The sequence below is a fragment of the Herpailurus yagouaroundi genome, unplaced genomic scaffold (assembly GCF_014898765.1).
Source record: "Herpailurus yagouaroundi ecotype Mexico unplaced genomic scaffold, PumYag 191, whole genome shotgun sequence".
Taxonomy (NCBI): Eukaryota; Metazoa; Chordata; class Mammalia; order Carnivora; family Felidae; genus Herpailurus; species Herpailurus yagouaroundi.
In genome coordinates this window covers 1568399-1586871 of record NW_024412422.1, presented here as the reverse complement: position 1 = coordinate 1586871, position 18473 = coordinate 1568399, and the positions used below count along the sequence as shown (strand labels likewise).

Below are 18473 nucleotides of genomic sequence, written 5' to 3'. Positions count from 1 at the left end.
TGCTGCCTGTTCTCCCAAGAAACAGGAAAGGGCATCAGAGGCATGGACTCTTCCTATAGTTCCAGAGAGCATGAGGATGCTAGGGCCCTGGTATGGTCCCCTCACTGGGTGGAGAGGACCCTTGGGCCTTCCCTTGATTGTGGCCCAGACTTCTTTTACCCTGGTGTCTACATCTCCGAGCTTCAGCTCAGCTTGCCTCATCTCTGTGCCCCTCCCTGCCTGGCTGGGCACTGTGCAGGGCTCAGCCAAGTGCCAGAGAGACCTGTGCCCAGGCTCTGACCTTGAGGCCCATTGTCTTATAGGAGAGATGGGCATGCATGTGACAGGTCACCCAGGTGGATACAGTGTGCCCTAGAAATTATAGATGTGCATTTTTTAGTCGCAAAGGGCCCCCAAGGTACAATGATGTTCTCTTTTATTGATCATAACTCTTTTAAAAAATTTTTTTAATTATACAAATAATACATGGATATATTCTAGTTATGGAAAATTTTGGCAATATATGAACATATAGGCTAAAATTTGACAAATCCCCTTTCCTCCCCAGAATTAACCATTATTCATGTATTTTCTCAAACAATTAGCTGTGCATTTATATACACTTACATTTACATGTACAATTGTAGGGTTTCTTTTATTTTATAAAAACAAACTACTGAAGGTGTTATTCTCGAGTTTACATTCCCCTGAGAAAGGGACTGGGACCAAAACCATAGAGATGGTACCCCATTCACTCCATTCTTTCTAGTGGCTACCCATAGTCTCTGCTACATGTTATTCCATAGCATGGGTGTATCATGTTTTCTATAGCTATTTCGATGGAACATTTCAGGTGTTTCTGACTTTTTTGTTCAACAGTAGATATCCTCGTACACATGAGAGCTTGCAGTAAATCCAGATGTTTTCTCTGTCTGCATCTTACCGAGAATTAAATCTACCAAGCCTCAGGCATCACATGGAAGGGTGCTGACTTGGTGTGGAAGGGTGTGGGGTGGGTGCTTCCGAGGAAGGGCTTGTCAGCTCCCCTGTAGTCTCCCTGGGCCCTGAGATGGCTGGGCGGTGGCCTTTCGGGGCTGGAGCCCAAGGGGATGCCATGGGGGCAGTTTCTTCAGCAGCTGAAGAGACACCAGCCAGAGGAGCAGGTCACCTGAGGTGTGTGGGAGCAGTGGGCCCTAGGAAGGGCAGAGGAGGCCCGTGAAGATGGTGTGGGGTTCAGCAGTCAGGAAGGATTGTCTCAGACCAGCACATGTCCCATTCCAGTGGGATGTGGAGATTCTGACCTGCACCCCAACCATCTTCCCACAGAGAGAAGGCCTGCCTGGTGGATGAGGACTCCCACTCTTCAGCTGGGACACTGCCGGGCCCCGGAGCCTCCCTCCCCTCCTCCTCTGGCCCAGGTCTGACATCCCCACCTTACACAGCTACTCCGATTGACCACGATTACGTCAAATGTAAAAAACCCCACCAGCAGGCGACGCCGGACGGTACAGTCCCTGTTCTCCCTACTGCCAGCCCAGGGCGGCACGCCAATCAAGGGGGAGGGTGCTTCGGGTGATGATTCGCTTTGTTTTGGTGAGGGGGGGTGCTGGGTCTGGGGTGACACGGGCAATGTTGCGGCTGTTCATTAACTTCATGGCCTCACGGTGATTCTGTGCTTCCAAAACATGCTCAGGGTCGCCACCTGCCAGCTGGCCCACCTGGGGGCTGGTAAGGGGCAGGGAAGGCTAAGGTATCTCACAGCTATGAGCCTGCATCTTCCCACCTCAGGAATGGGGATGTGGCAGGAAAGACCGTGGACTAGCTGTTGGGGTCTGCAGGCTGCTTGGAGTGGCCTCCGTGCAATCAGTCCAGTGGCACTGGCATTGTGCCTGCCTTATTACAGCACATCCTCTGATAGCCGTGGGAGGACTGTGACTGGTGCTGAGTCTGTCACCCCTGGGAGTGCAGACGGGGTGGTGGAGTCCGCTGGGACCGCGTACGAGGCCATCCCACACGGGATATGGCAGGTGGCGACCCTTGAACCACATTTCTTACTAACATTAGGAGGCTCGCATGCTGACCTCGTAGCTTGATTTTTTCATGTTCTCCTCACCTTTACAGTGATAAGCTGTGATAAAGTATTTGCTGGAATGAACCAAATTGGTGGATTGAGAGGGCGTTAAGGTGGAGCCCTGGGGAAGCAATGACAATGCCAACAGACAAGCAGGCCCTCGCTCACACGCCGCTGATCGCATCAGGCTGTGGGGAAGCGGGCCTTGCCCTACCTTCCCCCGGGCATGGGACACCCCTTGCCCATCGCATGGGTTCCTGGAGTGTAAGACGTTGTGGGTGAGAAGAGCGTGAGAGCAGGTTTAGAGAAGTGCTGAAGGAAGATGGGCAGCACCCCACCGCCCCCTCTGGGCCAGGATTTGGAGATAGGAGAGGAGAGGAGACTGGCAGTGCCCCCTCCTGGATTCTGCTTGGCCTGTGAGAAGGGTACGGGGAGGGTGTGGAGAGAGAGGTTGCTGATCTGAGCGCATCTGAATGCCTGCTGCTGCGTGGCTCCATCACCTCCCTGTGCCCCAGAGGGTGGATTCAGTCCTGCGCATGTCCTGAAGCCAGGTCCCTCCCCATCTTACTTAACTCGGGTTCAACAGGAAAACTACCCTGTTCCCATCCTTTTACTCTTGAAAATATTGAGAAAACACACTGGATATCAATCCTTGCTCTGCAAATTAGTTTCTGCCAGGTACTCCTGTGAAGATTTAGCATCATGCCAGCTTTTGTGAGAGAGGAACGCCTCTCATTGCTGTCCACAGGCCTGTGGCTGGCACCTCTCCCAGCATTGCAGGTTCGAGCTGAGCTTGGCTAGCAGGAACTGTGCTTGGCCCTATGAGTGCACAGAGCTGCAGGTAGCTCCCCTGGTGTGGGCACACCCCAGAAGCAAAGGGGAAAGGAGGCAGAAAGGGACCATGATGCTGCCTGGCACCGCTGCCCAGCTGTCCCATGTTGGTGCGCACATGTGCACATGGAGCTGCAGGGAAGCAGAGTGCTGGGGACGGGCACTGGGGTGACATGGCTTGAATGCCAACATAATGGTTATTTGCTCTGGGAGTTTGCAGAGGGAGCCATTCAGATAGGCTCAAATATAGTTTCAGTGGTTGTGCATTTTTTTAATGATTGAAAAAAAAAATACTTTTTTAAAAGTGATTTCTGTCAACAATGTGGAACCATGGCCCACCTTTGCCCAGTCCCAGCCCAATGTGCTAGGAAGCCCTGCACTGGCCATACTGTGCTCTGCACGGGCCCGGCTGCATGGTGCTTTCAGAACTCTTGCCCTCCTCACTTCAGAAAGAAAGCAGTGTCTGCAACAGGAAAATATTTGGGCCCTATCTTAGAATGTTAAAGTGGCCCATTCAGCTGTTACACTAGCTCGTAGGGAAAGGCCCTGGCTCTGGCAGAAGCAGCAGATTGCTGGTGTCAGGCTGGTGGCCTCAAGGCCTGCACTGCCCACCTCTGCTGCCTCCTGTGACCCAGCCAGGCTGGCCTGCTAGCCCTGGGAGGAGAACGTGTGGCCCCACACTTCCCACACAACTCTTCAGCCTGAGACCAGCCATGGCTCTCCTGTTGTGGGAGGACAGGGCATTAGTGCTCACTCCAGGCCATAACCGAGCCCTTCTACAGGAATGCTGATGGGTGCTTCTAGCCCTGGTGCAGACCAAGAGAAGCAGTTCAGGGACCCGCTCGAGGTAAGACAGGGAAGTTGGAGTCAGGGGGATCTGCATTTCAGTCCCAGCCCCACTGCTACCTTGCGTGGCCACCTTGGGTAAGGGACTTGACTCTGAGCCGGTTTCTTCACCTGGTGAACAGGAGTAACGTTTTTCTCATGAGTATTAAAGGAAGGTGCTTGCACAGTGTAACCACATCCTAGACGCAGGCATCCCCAGGTCATCAGAGCTGGCACAAGGGCCATGTAGCACTGCATAGCAGGAGGAGCCCGCGTCTGGGACCTGTCATCCTCAGTTTGCACCGTGTCTCTCTCAGGCCAGTTGTGTGGCTTTGGAAGAGGGACAGGCAGTGTCCTTGGAAGCAGCAGCCTCTGAGCAGGGCTGGGCCTTTGGGTTTCTGGGCCCAAGTCTCCTGTATCCTGGAGCCTGTCAGAGGCTAACTTGTTATCAGCTAGACAGGGAGCCAGGCATCAGGACTTCCCTAAGGTATGGTTAGGATACCCTACCTTTGAGCTGCCCTTCTACTTTTGTATACCTGAGCTTCAAAATCAAAAATCAGCTAGAGTCAATTCTTATTTGCTGTAAATTTTTAGAAGAGATTTAGAAAAATAGCTCCAGATTTTATGTAGGTAACTCAACATTTGATAATGGCTTCTTAGAAGAAACCTTCTTTGCTCTCTTGACTGGTCCCATCTGCACCCTTGTGCCATCCTGCACTAGGGTTAGAAGCTTCCAGCAGCCTATCCACAGCTCTGGCTAAAAGTACTCTGGGATTGGCCATTGAGTTGCTCTGAGACTCCATCATTGTCAGATATGAAAGCTAGCCCTTCTTGGGGTGGCTGAGAGTGTGCCCATAGCTGACCTGAAGAGGGGCCCTCTGGCCAAGCTGAGAGAGAGAGAGAGAATGAAGCAGCCCTGCCTGACCACTCTTCCCAGCCTGCCTTATTTCTCCTGTCCATTTTGGGATTTGTCTCAGTGCTGAAATCCTTAGTGTTGATGCTTCCTGACAAGGTAAAGGAGTCGCAGGGAGTACATTGTGACCCTCAAGGGGCTCACAATGATTGCTGTTTACTCATGTTCAAACGTAGCATAATGAGATTTCTGAACAAATTTTATACCCTTCCCCGGCATGGAGTGTGTGAACACGTGTGTGAGTAACTGTGCCCCGTGTCATATCAGTGTGTGCTTGCTCTGGGCTGGGCCCTGGGAGAGGTGCCTGTGGTCCCGCCCTTATAGCTGCCTTGCTTGGCGATTGGTCCTGTTTCCCTGGGAGGAAGCCAAGCTGAGGGCAATTGGACACTCTTCTAGGGCTGCCTGGTAGCTGGGGTGAAGCTGAGGGAGAATTGGGGGGTCTAAGGTTCCTTCCACCCCAGGCCAGAGGAGGCTAACACTGGGAAGGTCCTGTGCTCGCTGACCTAATGGAGACTGGATCTGTGTGCATTTCCCTGCTTTGTTTGTTGGAAGTTTGTCGGTAGCAGGGCCTATGGAGCAGGGCTGTTACAGGACACCTTGGTCCATAACTTGGCCCAGCTCAGCCAGCCTTTGGGATGTGTACATAGTGGCTCTCTTGGACTGCCAAGACCCTTGCTGTCTGCCTGCCCTGCTCCATGTTACCCGAGAATCTCGGAGCCAAGAATCTCGGAGCCAGAAAGGGCCTCAGAGAGCAGAGGTCTTGCCCTGTGGTCAGTCTGAGGCTGAGCCTTCTGTGGGGTTCTTTAGCCATCCCATGGCCATGCCTATCTAGTGCCCATTAGCATTGTTCTGGGTGCATGGGACAATTCTGGTGCCTGTTGCAGGTTCTGGGGAAGGCAAGTGTGAAGCTGGGAATCAATTGAGTGTCAGGGTGCAACTGAAACCACCCCAAAGAGACCTGGCCTGGCTTTGGTGGATAGGAGGCCTTCCTGAGGAGGCAAAGCTTAGCCAAGGCCCAAGGGGTGTGTCAGTGTTTACTACGAAGGGTGGAAAGAGCACAAGCTGGGGGTCAGAAGAGCAGGAGCTGTGGAGGCTGGTGTTCATGGTTGCGGGATGCCCATCTGGCCCCACTTACAGCACGAACAGAGCCTGCCCTGAGCCCCAGGTTGTAGGGTATGGGCCACGTGGGAGCCCAGGGTGCCCTGTGCAAGTTCCCATGTGACCATCCGTCCTCACCCACCATACTGTCACTGTTTGTGTCGTGTGCCATCTGTGCTCATCCTCACCTGCTCACCCACACTGCCTCCACCAATATTGCCCGTGCTGCCCCTAACCCTGACCACACTCTGTTCTCCAGGCTTTGTCTTTCTGCTTGCACTGTCACGGCTCGCTTCAAGGGACAGCGCAGACCGCATGCTTAGTCCTCAGTCCGGCTCCCTGCTTCCCCTGTGACCAGGAGCTCCTCCACATCGCTGGTCCTGTGATTTGGATAGTGTGTGTTTGATGTGCTTGGCTTCTGCCCACAGCCCATGTTCTCAGTTCTAGCCAGATGCAGCAGTGGCCTCCTCCCACTGCCCGTTGGCCTGGCAGGTGGCTCAGTCCTGTATTTCCATTGTTCTGTTCTTTCTGGCTTTAAAAAAGTAACAAAGGCAACAGACTCTAAGATACCAAGTTATCTTTAGAAGGACAAATGTGTAAAAATGTACATTGTGTACAGTAGCCAAGATGCTCTGAGGTGGGCCCTGTGTATGCAGTCCACGGTGTCCAGGCTTGGGGCAGGGGGCTGCATGTGGCATCAGTCCTCACCAGCCTCCCTTCCCAGGGTCAAGGAGAGGTCAGCTCACGGTAGGCAAGCTATATGCTGTGAACAGATGTTTTCAATGTGGGAGAGGCTCCTAGTGGCACTTAGGTTGTCCTGCGTGTGCCCTGCAAGGTGGGGACTGATGTTGGGGCAGGGAGGGAGGCTGTCAGAGGGCAGAGCCAGTCACCTTTGTTCTCCTCTCCATTCTTAACTTTTAAGAAACCTCTCCAGGCCGTAGCTGGTCATGGTATATGTTGAGTGCCTGCTATGTGCTGGGCAGGAAGAAGGCCCACGAGGAAAGCCAACATGGGCACCCTGATTCCCGCTGCCTGGTTGGATCTGTGTGTCCCTAGGTGGTGTCTTGGGGCACCAGTTGGTGCCATGAGAAGGTGCCATGAGCTAACTGTGGGGCCTGGTGGGTTGGGAGGACTTCCTGGAGGAGGTAGTCCTCCAGAGAGGCCTGCAGGGCCGTTTCAGGTGAGGGACATTGGGAGCAAAGACATGGAGGTTGGAGGGCCCTATAGCGTTTGGACTGAGGTCACTGAGGTGGACAGAAGAGAGACCTTACAGGGAGAGAGCTTGGGAAACCAGCTGGGTCCGAGATAGGGGCACAGGGGCTCTTTGTGACAGAGTGATGCATGGTGAGGGTTACACAGTGAGAGCTGCACATGAAGACAAGTCTTCTCCCAGCTCTGAGCATGAGCCTCAGAGGCCCAGAGTGGTGACGCCGCTGTCTGAGCACGGCCATGGTGATACTCTTGTGCCTGCCTGTTGCCTCAGTATGTCTGCCTCCTTTTCAAGGGCCCTCGTGTTTCTGGTGTCTCTTCTCTTGGGCGTCTGTCCAGGCTCCTTGGCCTGCCAGAGGGTGTCCCTCCCTTACAGCTAGCCTGGCTTCCGGTGGATGTGTTCTTTCCTGGTGGTCATCAGGGACCCACTGGGGCAGGGTTTGTCCAGCTGAGAGATTGCTCAAAATATTGATTCCCCCCAAGTTTACTGTTCTTAGAAACCTGTTGTTTCTAGTTGGCAGAACACTTGTGATCTTTTCAGGGTTCGCTAGTCAGAGTTGCTGCAGATTTTGATGATACAACCACATCTTTCCCCTCAAACTTTCATTGAACTGAACTGGTGGAATAAGTGGTTGTGAGCTATTTCTAGTTCTAACTGCTGGAGCAGGTAGAGAAAATGTACCAGGAAGCTTGTGTCTTGTAAGCAAAGAGCTTTTTTGGGTTGGCCTGGAAATCCTACGAATGTTCAAGGGATTTGAACTGAGTCAAACCTGAACAAAAAACTCCAAATTCTTGCAATACAGTCTGCTCTCACACTCCTTGGAACGGACAGCCTTTCTGTCACCAAGCCAGGTCCCTTTCCTTCTGCATCCGCAGCTGTCGTTCCTTTGCAGTTGGCTCTGCAGGTCACACCTCAGAAGTGGAGGGTGTCATCAGCAGTGGCTGGCAGATGAACATCCCTCTAAAGACTCGGGGGGAGGGGCTGGGGTGGCCCAGAGGCATAGATGTGAAACATTCCAGTGATTAACAGTAGGAGAGTGAAATATTTATAATTTTGCCACAAATATTAATTAGTGTGAGCAGGTTTTGTGTGGGCAGACTTTCAAAAGAACATTCTGAAGCAGAGCAGAGGTAGCCTGTAGAGCCTGTCCACTATCGCGTCTTCTTTCCTATTGATGTCTAGGCAGCTCCTGAAGGAAATCAGGAACCTGGCCTGTGGGCAGTCCCTGGAGTCCCATTTAGGTACATGCTTCCCTGGAAGGCCATCCTGCCCAGCCCTGTGGGAAGTCTGGCTCTTCACCTGAGTCTGGGTCTCTTGTGCAGAAGAGCTTCCCTTCTCTCTCCTGTCCCGCCTCAGGACCAGGAGCCCAGGAAAACCCCCAGCCCAGGCCAGTCTGCAGAACTTACAGGAGGTGGCCAAAGCAGGGAGCCAGCTAGTTCTGCCTGGCCCTGCCCTCTCCCTCTGGCTCTGCTCCAGCAGGCAGGTGAGAGAAGGGAGGGCCGTCGTTGCCTTCAGGCTTGGCAGCCTTTGCCTGCAGAGCACCGGCAGACCCACCTGGTTCTCTGAGCATCAGGACAGGCCAGCACCCTGGGGGTGTCCTACAGTGCCCAGCCTATACGTGGGCCTCTAGGATGTGGAGGAAGCACCCCTGGCCATCAGTGCACAGTTACACAAAGCCGTACCTCAGCTCATTTGGACCCTTGGCCCACAGTGTCCCAGATAAGGAATGTGCTATCCATAGACAGCTTCGTGGAGAAGGTGGGACTATGGCCAGGCCTGGAAGGAAGCTCTGTTCACTGCCAATGGAAGCCGAGTGCTCTCCAAGCCAGAACTGCCCCACCTCTTCCACACATACGGGCTCCCCACGTCCCTTTATCAGGGCACACTGCTAGTCTGTGGGCTGTGCACAGCGGTGCTTGAGCCTGTGCTGAATTCGGCTGGCCAGGAGGCAGTCAGGATGTGCTTAGGTGGACTGGGCTTTGCCCAGAGGCATTGTCTGCCCAGGAGATAGAGTCATTCTTTAAGAGATTTTCATTGTTTTCTTTCACCCTGTTGGTGTAAAAGAAATGAATTTAGTTTTCTTTTAATCTGACTTGCTTCTTGGTGCAAAGTTCTCGGTTGCTTCCTAGTATTCAAACTCAGGATGATTTTATTTTATTTTTTTAAATTTTTTTTTTAATTTTTATTTTTGTTTAATGTTTGTTTATTTTTGAGACAGAGAGAGACAGGGCATGAATGGGGGAGGGTCAGAGAGAGAGGGAGACACAGAATCCGAAGCAGGCTCCAGGCTCTGAGCTGTCAGCACAGAGCCCGACGCGGGGCTCGAACTCAAGGACCGTGAGATCATAACCTGAGCCGAAGTTGGACGCTTAACCGACTGAGCCACCCAGGCGCCCCTCAGGATGATTTTAAATAGCTTTGTGCCTACCCTCTTTGAAAGGATTAGAGAGAAACTTGGCCCTGGACTCTCATTTACAGTGATGTGCCCATCCTCTGTTTCCTAGACTTGCATCTCTCTCAGGGTTGGGCAGGAACATTACCCATGCCCTTGCTTCACAGGCCTGGTGAGTAGGGGGGTCACAGCTCCAGCCAGGGCACCTCAGTGTGCAGAGCCCCTGCCTCTCCAGCTCTGAGCTGCAGGGAGGCACTGCAGAACCGTGGTGGCTCATGGCGGTTTCTAGACTTATTTCTCTACCCCCCGACCATCAGCCTTCCTCGGGGCTCCTTAGGTGTTCATTCATGATCACCCCTGGGGTAAGGGCTTGTCCAGAATCGCCACGGTGCCGCCGCCCCCCCCCCAACCCCCCAGGGCTGATACTGGCTTTTTCTCTCCATCCTTTCAGAGGACAGGCTGTTCTGGGTTCTTGTGTGTATATCTGAGAGGCTTGGGGCGGGAGGCCTGGTCACAGTCCCTGTGCTTACATGCATCCTGCTCCTTGGCTGTGGCTGTTGTTGCTGTGGATGTTATTTTGTTTTTCTTTTCATTTTTTAATTTAAAAATAATTTCTTTTTAACATTTATTTATTTTTGAGAGACAGAGCATCAGTGGGGGAGGGGCAGAGAAGAAGAAGGGAGACACAATCCGAAGCAGGCTGCAGACTGAGCAAGCTGTCAGCACAGAGCCTGACGCGGGGCTCGAACCCACAAACTGTGAGATCATGACCTGAGCCGAAGTGAGATGCTCAACTGACTGAGCCACCCAGGCACCCCATGTTTTATTTATTTATTTATTTTTAAGTTTTTTTAATGTTTATTTATTTTTGAGAGACAGAGAGTGAGTGGGGGAGGGCAGAGAGAGAGAGAGAGAGAGAGAGAGAGAGAGAATCCAAAGCAGGCTCCAGGCTCTGAGCTGTCAGCACAGAGCCCGACGCGAGGTCCGAACTTGTGAGATCATGCCCTGAGCCAAAGTCAGATGCTCAACCAGCTGAGCCACCCAGGCGCCCCTATTTTATTTTTAATGTTTATTTACTTATTTTGGGAGAGAGAGTGGGGAGTGGGGGAGGGGCAGAAGGAGCGAGAATCCCAAGCAGGCTCTACATTGTCAGCCCAGAGCCCGACATGGGACTCAATCCCATGAACCTTGAGATCATGACTTGAGCCGAGATCAAGAGTTGGATGCTTAACTGACTGAGCCACCCAGGCAACCCCGCTGTGGATGTTATTTTAAAGAGTCTCTTGGGGCGCCTGGGTGGCGCAGTCGGTTAAGCGTCCGACTTCAGCCAGGTCACGATCTCACGGTCCGTGAGTTTGAGCCCCGTGTCAGGCTCTGGGCTGATGGCTCAGAGCCTGGAGCCTGTTTCCGATTCTGTGTCTCCCTCTCTCTCTGCCCCTCCCCCATTCATGCTCTGTCTCTCTCTGTCCCAAAAAATAAATAAACGTTGAAAAAAAAAAAAAAAAAGAGTCTCAGTAGAGGCTCTACCTGCTAATATTTGCTCCCAGAGGAGCAAACACCCCTGAAGCCCAGTGCGGTCCTTTTTTGCCCACACCATTCTTAGGGCAGTCTGCTGCCTTCCCTGCTCACTCTGGTGCATGAGAGGTTCCCTCACTAGGCAGCATCAGGAGGGTATTAGCACGTTGGGAGTAAATATCCGTTTGCTTAAGCCAATCCTCGGTTTTTGTAATAATCACAACTGAGATTCCAGCAAATTAGTGATTCTTTAGGCCCAAAGCCCAACAGCTTATGAGTGCATGAGCTCATCAGGCAGCAAGCCAGTTCTCGTGAGATCTTCCTGGCTCGGCCCGCTTCCCGGACGCTTGCCACATGGTGCGCTGCTCAGCCATGCAGTGACTACAGCTGCTCTGGATGCTGGTGGAAAGCACCTCTCCTGGCCTATCAGAAGGACTTCATCACTGCAGGAGCATGGCCCACCAACTTGTCCGAGCCATTGGTGTTCTCTTTGTCAGGGCCAGAGTAAATGCTGCACTGCAGGATGGGTCACTGGGCTGTCACACCTGTGTGCCAGGCACTGGGATGTGGAGGCCTCCATGGGGATCCTATTTGTTTGTTGGGAACAGAGCAGAGAGAACGTGCCAAACATATTGCGAGGCCTGGAGCAGCCCAAGTATGCAGATCTGGGGTTGGAATGTGAGTCTGAGACTCCCGATTTCTGAGCTCCTGCAGTGACCCCGTATGACCTCTGGAGCCAAGGGTCCGCTTTCCACATAGACAGCAAATGGGCTTCCCCTGCCATTTCTCTGAGAGAAGTGATCTCTTCACACTGGGGAATTGGGTTTGGGACCTCTCATGACGGCAGCAGACCTGCCGGTAATCCCCATTCAGTGCTCACAGAGCCTTGGGGTCTGGCCTTGCAAGTCAGGAACGCCCCTCACTAAGTGTGAGGCAGAGGGGTCCAGTCAGGTCCCTGCTCCCCCAGCAGTGAGACGCAGAGCTTCTGTGTTGGTCGCTGAAGGGTCTCACGTACACTTCATGTCCCAGTTTCTACTGCTCCGCCAGCCCAGCTGTGACTGATACCTACCGTTACTGGGCAGTGGACATTGCAAAGGCAGCTAAGGAGGAAGGGCTGCGGCAGGCTCTGTGCGGCTGCCTGAGACGTCCCTGTCTCCAAACCCTGCTCTATGATCAGACGTGGGTGAGGAGGCTGGAACAGCACAGCTGCCTTTGGAAGCACAGGCCTAATTCCATGTTCCTCTGTGCAGGCAGGACTGCTGTGGACGACCCTGTCATGTCAGTGTATAAGAAGCGATTACCACCCCATCGACATGGTGCTACTCAGGTGTGATCTTCAGCCTGGCATAAGCAGAACCCTTTGCCATGCAGAGCAAAATCTCTGTAATGTCAAGTTTGAGACGTTACTAAAACAATTGGTCCAGGTTCTCTGAAATAATACTATTGGTCATTGAGCTGATATTTTGGAACACTTATTGGGTATCAGGCCCTATTTCAAGCACTTTACATGTACTAATGTATTTAATCCTCATAATTCTGTGAAGTGGGCTTTTGTAATATCACAGTTTTACACAGGAGGAAATTGAAATGTAAAGAAATTGTGGCAATTGCATAGTCTCTCCAGCCTAGTAAGTGACTGAGTAGGATTTAAACTTAGGCAGCCTGGATCTCCCAGAGTCCAGGCCTTTGATTTTGTTGAAACAACTTCAAGTATTGTTACAAGTTTGTTTGCCCACCAGGCTGCTCATGTCTGCCCTCCCAATGGGCTGCCGGTATTTGAGGTAGTTGAGCAAAGAGTTAGAGGGTTTTGGAGGCCATGTCTGCCTCTCTCCCTGTGTCCCCAGAAGCTCCTATGCCATGGACCTCTCTGAAAGGATGTGTGGTTGCAGTTCATAGGTGGGCAAGGGACTTAACCTGTTCAAGGTCACATAACTAGTGAGTGGCACTAAGAGGAACTTGAACTTGGCTCTCTTGATTCCTATTTCATTGAGCTTCATCCTTCAGATACACAAAGTTAAAGACAAAGTTTTATTTTTTAAGGTTGCATTTTGTCTCTATTAATGGCTTATTATTTATACCTTCTTAAAAAAATGTAGTGACTGCCTTAGGCTTAACAAAATACATGTTTAAGTCATCACAGCCCACCTTCAAATGATACTATACTACTTCATGGGCAGTGAAAGAACCAAGAACCTCCCATTTTTTATACCCTTGTTTTCATTCATTTTACTTTTACATACACTGTAAACTCACAATAGGCTGCTACCCGTTTTTGCTTTAGACAGTACTACTTTAGAGGAATTAAACGTGAAGAAAAAGAATGTCTTTTTTGTTACTGCTTTAGCCATTTCTGAGGAACTTCATTTCTTTATGTGGATCCAAGTTTCTGTCTGGTTTCAATTCATCCTACCGGAAGAACTTTCTTTAATGTTTCTTATAACTCAGATTTCATAGTAAGGAATCCTCTTAGCTTTTGTTTTTCTGATGAAGTCTATTTCTCCTGCATTTTTGAGAGATATTTTCACTGGATATAGAATTAGGGATGGACTTTTTTTTTCTTTCAGCATTAAAGATGTCTGACTTGCATGGTTTCTGATGAGAAGTGTGCTGTAATACCTAACTTTGTTCTTCCATATATGATGTGTCTTTCTCTGCTTTTGAGATTTCCCCTCTATCTTTGGTTTGTAGCAGTTTGAGTATGAGATATCTAGGTATGGTTTTTTGTTGTTGTTTTTGTTTTGTTTGTTTTTTTAAATGTGTGGAGGAGTCTTTGCCCTGCTTGGTGTTCTCAGAAACTCTTGATGATTTGATGTCTTTCATTATTTTTGGAAAATTCTCTGTCATTATCTCTTTAAATACTTCTGACATGTGTCTGTGTCATTTCCTTCTGGGATTCTAATTAGTACGTTAGATCGTTTGGATGCTTTTGTGTGCTCTGTTCTGATTTCCCCTCCACTCTCTTTCTCTCACTTTGGATGATTTCTACTGACCTATCTTCAAGTTTTGGTTATTTTTCCCTCAGCTGTGTCAGGTGTGCTGAGAAGCTTGACAAAGGCATTCTTTGTGTCTCTAATTGTGTCTTTTATTTCCAGCATCTCTATTTGAGTCTTGCTCATAGTTTCCATCTTACTCCCCAAATTCCCCGTCTGTTCGCGAATGTGTCCCCCTTTTCTAATAGAGCCTTTAGCATACTAATTACATTTATAGATCATATTATTCTTAGTTATTTTTTAACTGTATTTTATTTATTTGTTTGTTTGTCTGTTTGTTTACTTACTAACTAATCTCTATACCCACCCAGTGTGGGGCTCGAACTCATGACCCTGAGATCAAGAGTCAGATGATCCAGTGACTGAGCCAGCCAGGTGCCCCTAATCTTAGTTATTTTAAATTTCCCATCAGGTAGTTCCAACATCTGGGTCATCTCTGAGCCTTGTTCTGTTGATTATTTTCTCTCTTGACAGTGTTTCTTTTCTTTTGTGTGTGTGCCTCATTTTTATACTGAATATCAGATATTATGTGTAGGATGGAAGAAACTGAAATAAGTAATATTTATGCTGGGAATGGCCTTCTCTCTCCTTTTCTAGTCTGTTAGGAGGGGGAGTTAGGCTAGTCAGAAGTTGAGCTGGGGTTGGTTTTTGTTGTTGCTGTGGTTACCATTAGTGTACCACTGACTTCAAATTCCTATGACCTTACCTTATGCTTACAGGGGGGCTGATTTGCCAGAAGGTTTCTCAGTGTTCCATTCCCACCTTCAGCCTTAGGCCTTTTGTACACACCTCAAAGACGGTCTCTCTCCATGTTCTTGCCCCTCTTCCTATGTAGACTGTTTTGTGTTACTTGTGCTTGTTATCCTGGGGTAGGGATAGGGCTGGTTCTCTCTTGTCTCTATCCAGCCGCAGACTGAGGCAGACTGTGTCCCTGCATCTCAGGAGTGGGGCTTTGCTTTTCTAGTTGTGGGCGACTTCAAATGTTTGGGCCCTGAATGGCTTCCTGCCCCTCCCTCGGGAGGTTTTTCTTTTCCCTTCCCACGGCTGCAGTGGGTCTTCACCTTACCCTGGAGGCAGCAAGATTTGCTGTACCTCCCCAGCTGGCTTAAAGCTTTTGTTCCTTAGGGAAAAAAGTTTCCACCAGGGCTTCATGCCTTTCCTATAGCGGCGAACACACTTCCTTTCCAGGCCTGCACCACAGGAAGGTTTCCTTCAATACCTCTTCCTGTGCTGCCTCTGATCTTTCTCATGAGCGCATGGGGAGCTCCAAGGAGAGGAGCTAACGTGTAGGTAGCAATCTCCCTTGTGTCTGCAACCCCGGGAATCCCCATTCTCACTCTAGACCACTCTTGGCCTATTGCAACCAGATAAAAATTTCTGCAGGACTCTTACTTGCCTTAGTTGTTCATGCCTATTGTCTCTGTGTGGTAGAAACACAATAGAATGGTGTACTACCGTGCATCTCTTTCCAACTCCACATAAGGTTGGCTGGTAGCCTGAATTGGCCATGGTGGGAGTATTTATGCCACAGAAATCAGTAAATGCTACAAATGTGGGCTTCCCTCCTACCCCAAGAGCCAATTGTTAACCATTTACCAGAACACCACCATTTGGGGAAACCCCACAAGGTTGACCGTGGAGATTGGTGCCTTTGGTGAGTGGCTCAGCAGCCTTCTGGGACGGGTAGGACTCAGCAAGGTCACAGTGGCTGTGCTCATGTCGTCTCCTCTGCAGGGCAGTCACCAGGACACTCACTCTGGGGAGGCCCCGCCATGTTGGTGCTGGTGTGGATTCATGTTGCTGCCCTCTCTCCCTCCTTTGTTCCCCTCAGAGCGCAGCCAGGATAGCACGGCAGTGGCGCTCTCGGACTCCAGCTCGACACAGGACTTCTTTAATGAGCCTGCCAGCTCATTGGAGGGCTCTCGGAAACTCTATGTGGAGAAGAAGCTGCCTGTTCCCAGTTCCCAAGTGGGCCCGACTGGTAAAGACCTTCAGGGGCCCACAGAGGAAAGAGGTATGAAGACCTAGCTTGGTGTGTTTAGAACTGCTTCGGTGAAATGGCCTGTGACAGTCTGGGCAGTCTGAAGAAGGTGGGCTCCCGAGTGGCCCAGGTCCTGTCTGGCTCCTGTCCTCACACCTCCACCTGCTGCTCTGGGGCCTCAGTTGGGCAAGTCGCTCGCCTCCCTGGGCCTCTGTACTCCCTGTAGGGTGGGAGGGAGCCCAAGGCCTGCGCCCGGAGTTGTGAGGATTAAGGGAGGTGGCTCAGGAAGGCATTCACACCGTGTCTGGCACACAGTGTGTTCTCAGTGACACCTGTCGTTGTTGTTATGACCCCACCGTGGCCATATGGGAAAACCACATCCATGACGTGAGCGCCCTGGATTTTTTTCTTAAATACCTAGTTATTAAAAAAAATCTTTGGATCCTAAATGTCACCAATGTGTTTTCTTTTTAGTGTGAATCATACCAGGTCTCTAGGAAAAAGTGTCTCCCTTTTCAGTCAGGAGGCCCTGATCTAACCCCATGCCTGGCTCTCGTGGGGTCCCCGGGCTCCCTTTGTGGAAACCAGTGGGCAGAGCCCCACACCCAGCTCGCAGGAGAGTGCTGGCAGGCTGGGTATCTGCGGCACCCCTCTGGGGCTGCGGCTGGGCAGCTGGCCCTGGGTTTTGAGAGCTCTCCCACCCGGACCAGGACTTGCTAAACAATAACAACCACAACAACCCAGACCCATGCTCAGCGGCCCTGTGCCAGGTGCTATTTTGTGTCCTCCCAACCACCCTAGGAAACAGCCCCGCAGCTCTTCCCATGTTACAGGTGAGACCTGAGATTCAGAGAGGTTTGGGAATTTATCCAGGGTTAGTTCGCACCCTTAACCTCTGCCCCATGCTCCCTCTCTGGGTGGGCTGGGAGGGGCAGGTAGGATTGGCGATGACCTCCCCTAGGACGTGTTTTTACAGGCCCTGGATGGGAGAGTCTAGGTTCAGGAGTTCACGTGTAGACGTGGCCCCTTCATGCTGGGGATGGCCTGTCCTAGTTCTGTGTTCCTCACCAGCCTCCCCTAGCTGGCCTTAGCAGGTGGTGAGGCTGCATGCCCTGCAGGTTGGCAAAAGTGCCCCCATTAGGGTCAGGTAAGAGGACACAGAAAGTGAGACCAGTGCCCCACTCTCTCACTAGGCACTTACGCTATCTCAAACCAATGTTGACATTCTGCAACTAACATAAACATACCACAGGGAGCTTGAAAGGGGAAGGAACAAGTAACCTATAGTCCCAGCACTCTAATACAGCAACTCTTGTTCATGTCCAGTCTTAAAAATAAGATTACTTTAACTATTGGATAGGTGAGGCCTGTTGTCTGTGCTCCGTGGCCCATTAAGCAGCGAACTGCTGTGGGTGCTGTTGTGTCACCCCGGCCTCTCTCCACCATGTTTGGGGAAGTGGGGGATGCAGGTTGGGGTGCTGAGCTCAGAGAGAGTCAGCCGTGGTCTGACCTAGGCTGTGCAGGGCTTTCCAGACACACGAGGGGCATCCCACCCCTTCCCTCCTTCCATTCAGAGCCAGTGGTTTAAGCAGACAGTGTAGGGGCTCACCACTGGTAAAGAAAGTTTGAGGGGCTCCTGGGTGGCTCAGTCAATTAAGTGTTGACTCTTGATTTCAGTTCAGATCATGATCTCACAGTTTGTGCGATCGAGCCCTGCGTCAGGCTCTGTGCTGTCAGCACAGAACCTGCTTGGGATACTCTCTTTCTCAAAATAAATAAATGCTTTCTCTCTCAAAATAAATAAATAAAACATTTTACCAAAAAGTAAAAAGGAAGTTCAAGTAGAACCATAGTCATGGCAGTAGCTCGTAGGCTTGAAGGGAAGCATCTTCTGTGGATACATCTCTCCACTCTAAGCCCAGCTTTTCCTGGTAACTACAGTGAAGTTGGTGAACTTCCTGTTGGAAATTGGTGAACTTCCTGTTGGAGAGTTGGTACAGCAGAGAATGTGTTCTGAGCCCGTGTGAGGCAGACAGCATAGGGAGCAGTGCGCTTCTCCAGGCCTGGCCCTGGTTAGTGGTGGTCTCTGACACACTCTCCTCTGGGCTCCCAGTGGGCAGGAGCTCTGGCCACCAGGGCTCCCATGGTTTTTGGCGCCCTGCAGAGAGCCAGGATATGGTTCTGGGCCAGGGCTGGGTGTGTGTCCCTGGTGTGCTCCATACCCCAGCTCTTCAGGTGCACCCTCACGGACGGCCTTGCCCCCAGTCTGCTGCTTCTCTCACAGTCAGTGTCCCAGAGCTCACTCTCAAATTTCGTGGGAGTTGTTTGACAGCAGGGCACAATGGAGCCCAAGTCTGTGCCAGGCCCTGGGTGCTGAGCTGAAGCAAGAATGGTTCTGACATTCATACCCCTCCTGATGCCCAGGTGCCCTCCCTCCCGTGGCATCCAGCAGATGCCTCTTGACTTCTCCATTCTGCTTTGTGTCAGGGTGCCTCCAGGAAGGAGCTTTCCCCACAAATGACTCTTCAGCTAGTTGAAGCTCACCTTCTTAGGAGTCAGAGCTTCAAAAAATGTCTAAAGTGAATGGAGCAACAGTAAAGGTTTATTTTGTTTTGTCTTGTTTTTATTTTATTTTATTTTATTTTATTTTATTTTATTTTATTTTATT

The 18473-nt window shown here is 50.9% G+C and overlaps 1 protein-coding gene across 5 annotated transcripts in view; it reads left to right on the top strand.

Annotated features, from left to right (window-relative positions):
* CABIN1 (calcineurin binding protein 1) overlaps nt 1-18473 on the top strand; it is a 155634-nt gene that overhangs the window by 71963 nt on the left and 65198 nt on the right. For 4 of the 5 annotated variants that reach the window (XM_040443562.1, XM_040443564.1, XM_040443565.1 and 1 more), the window contains 2 exons: nt 1306-1484; nt 15656-15838. In XM_040443562.1, the coding sequence (XP_040299496.1) occupies nt 1306-1484; nt 15656-15838 (362 nt within the window). The remainder of the gene's footprint in view (nt 1-1305; nt 1485-15655; nt 15839-18473) is intronic. The other variant, XM_040443566.1, reaches the window with a different exon arrangement.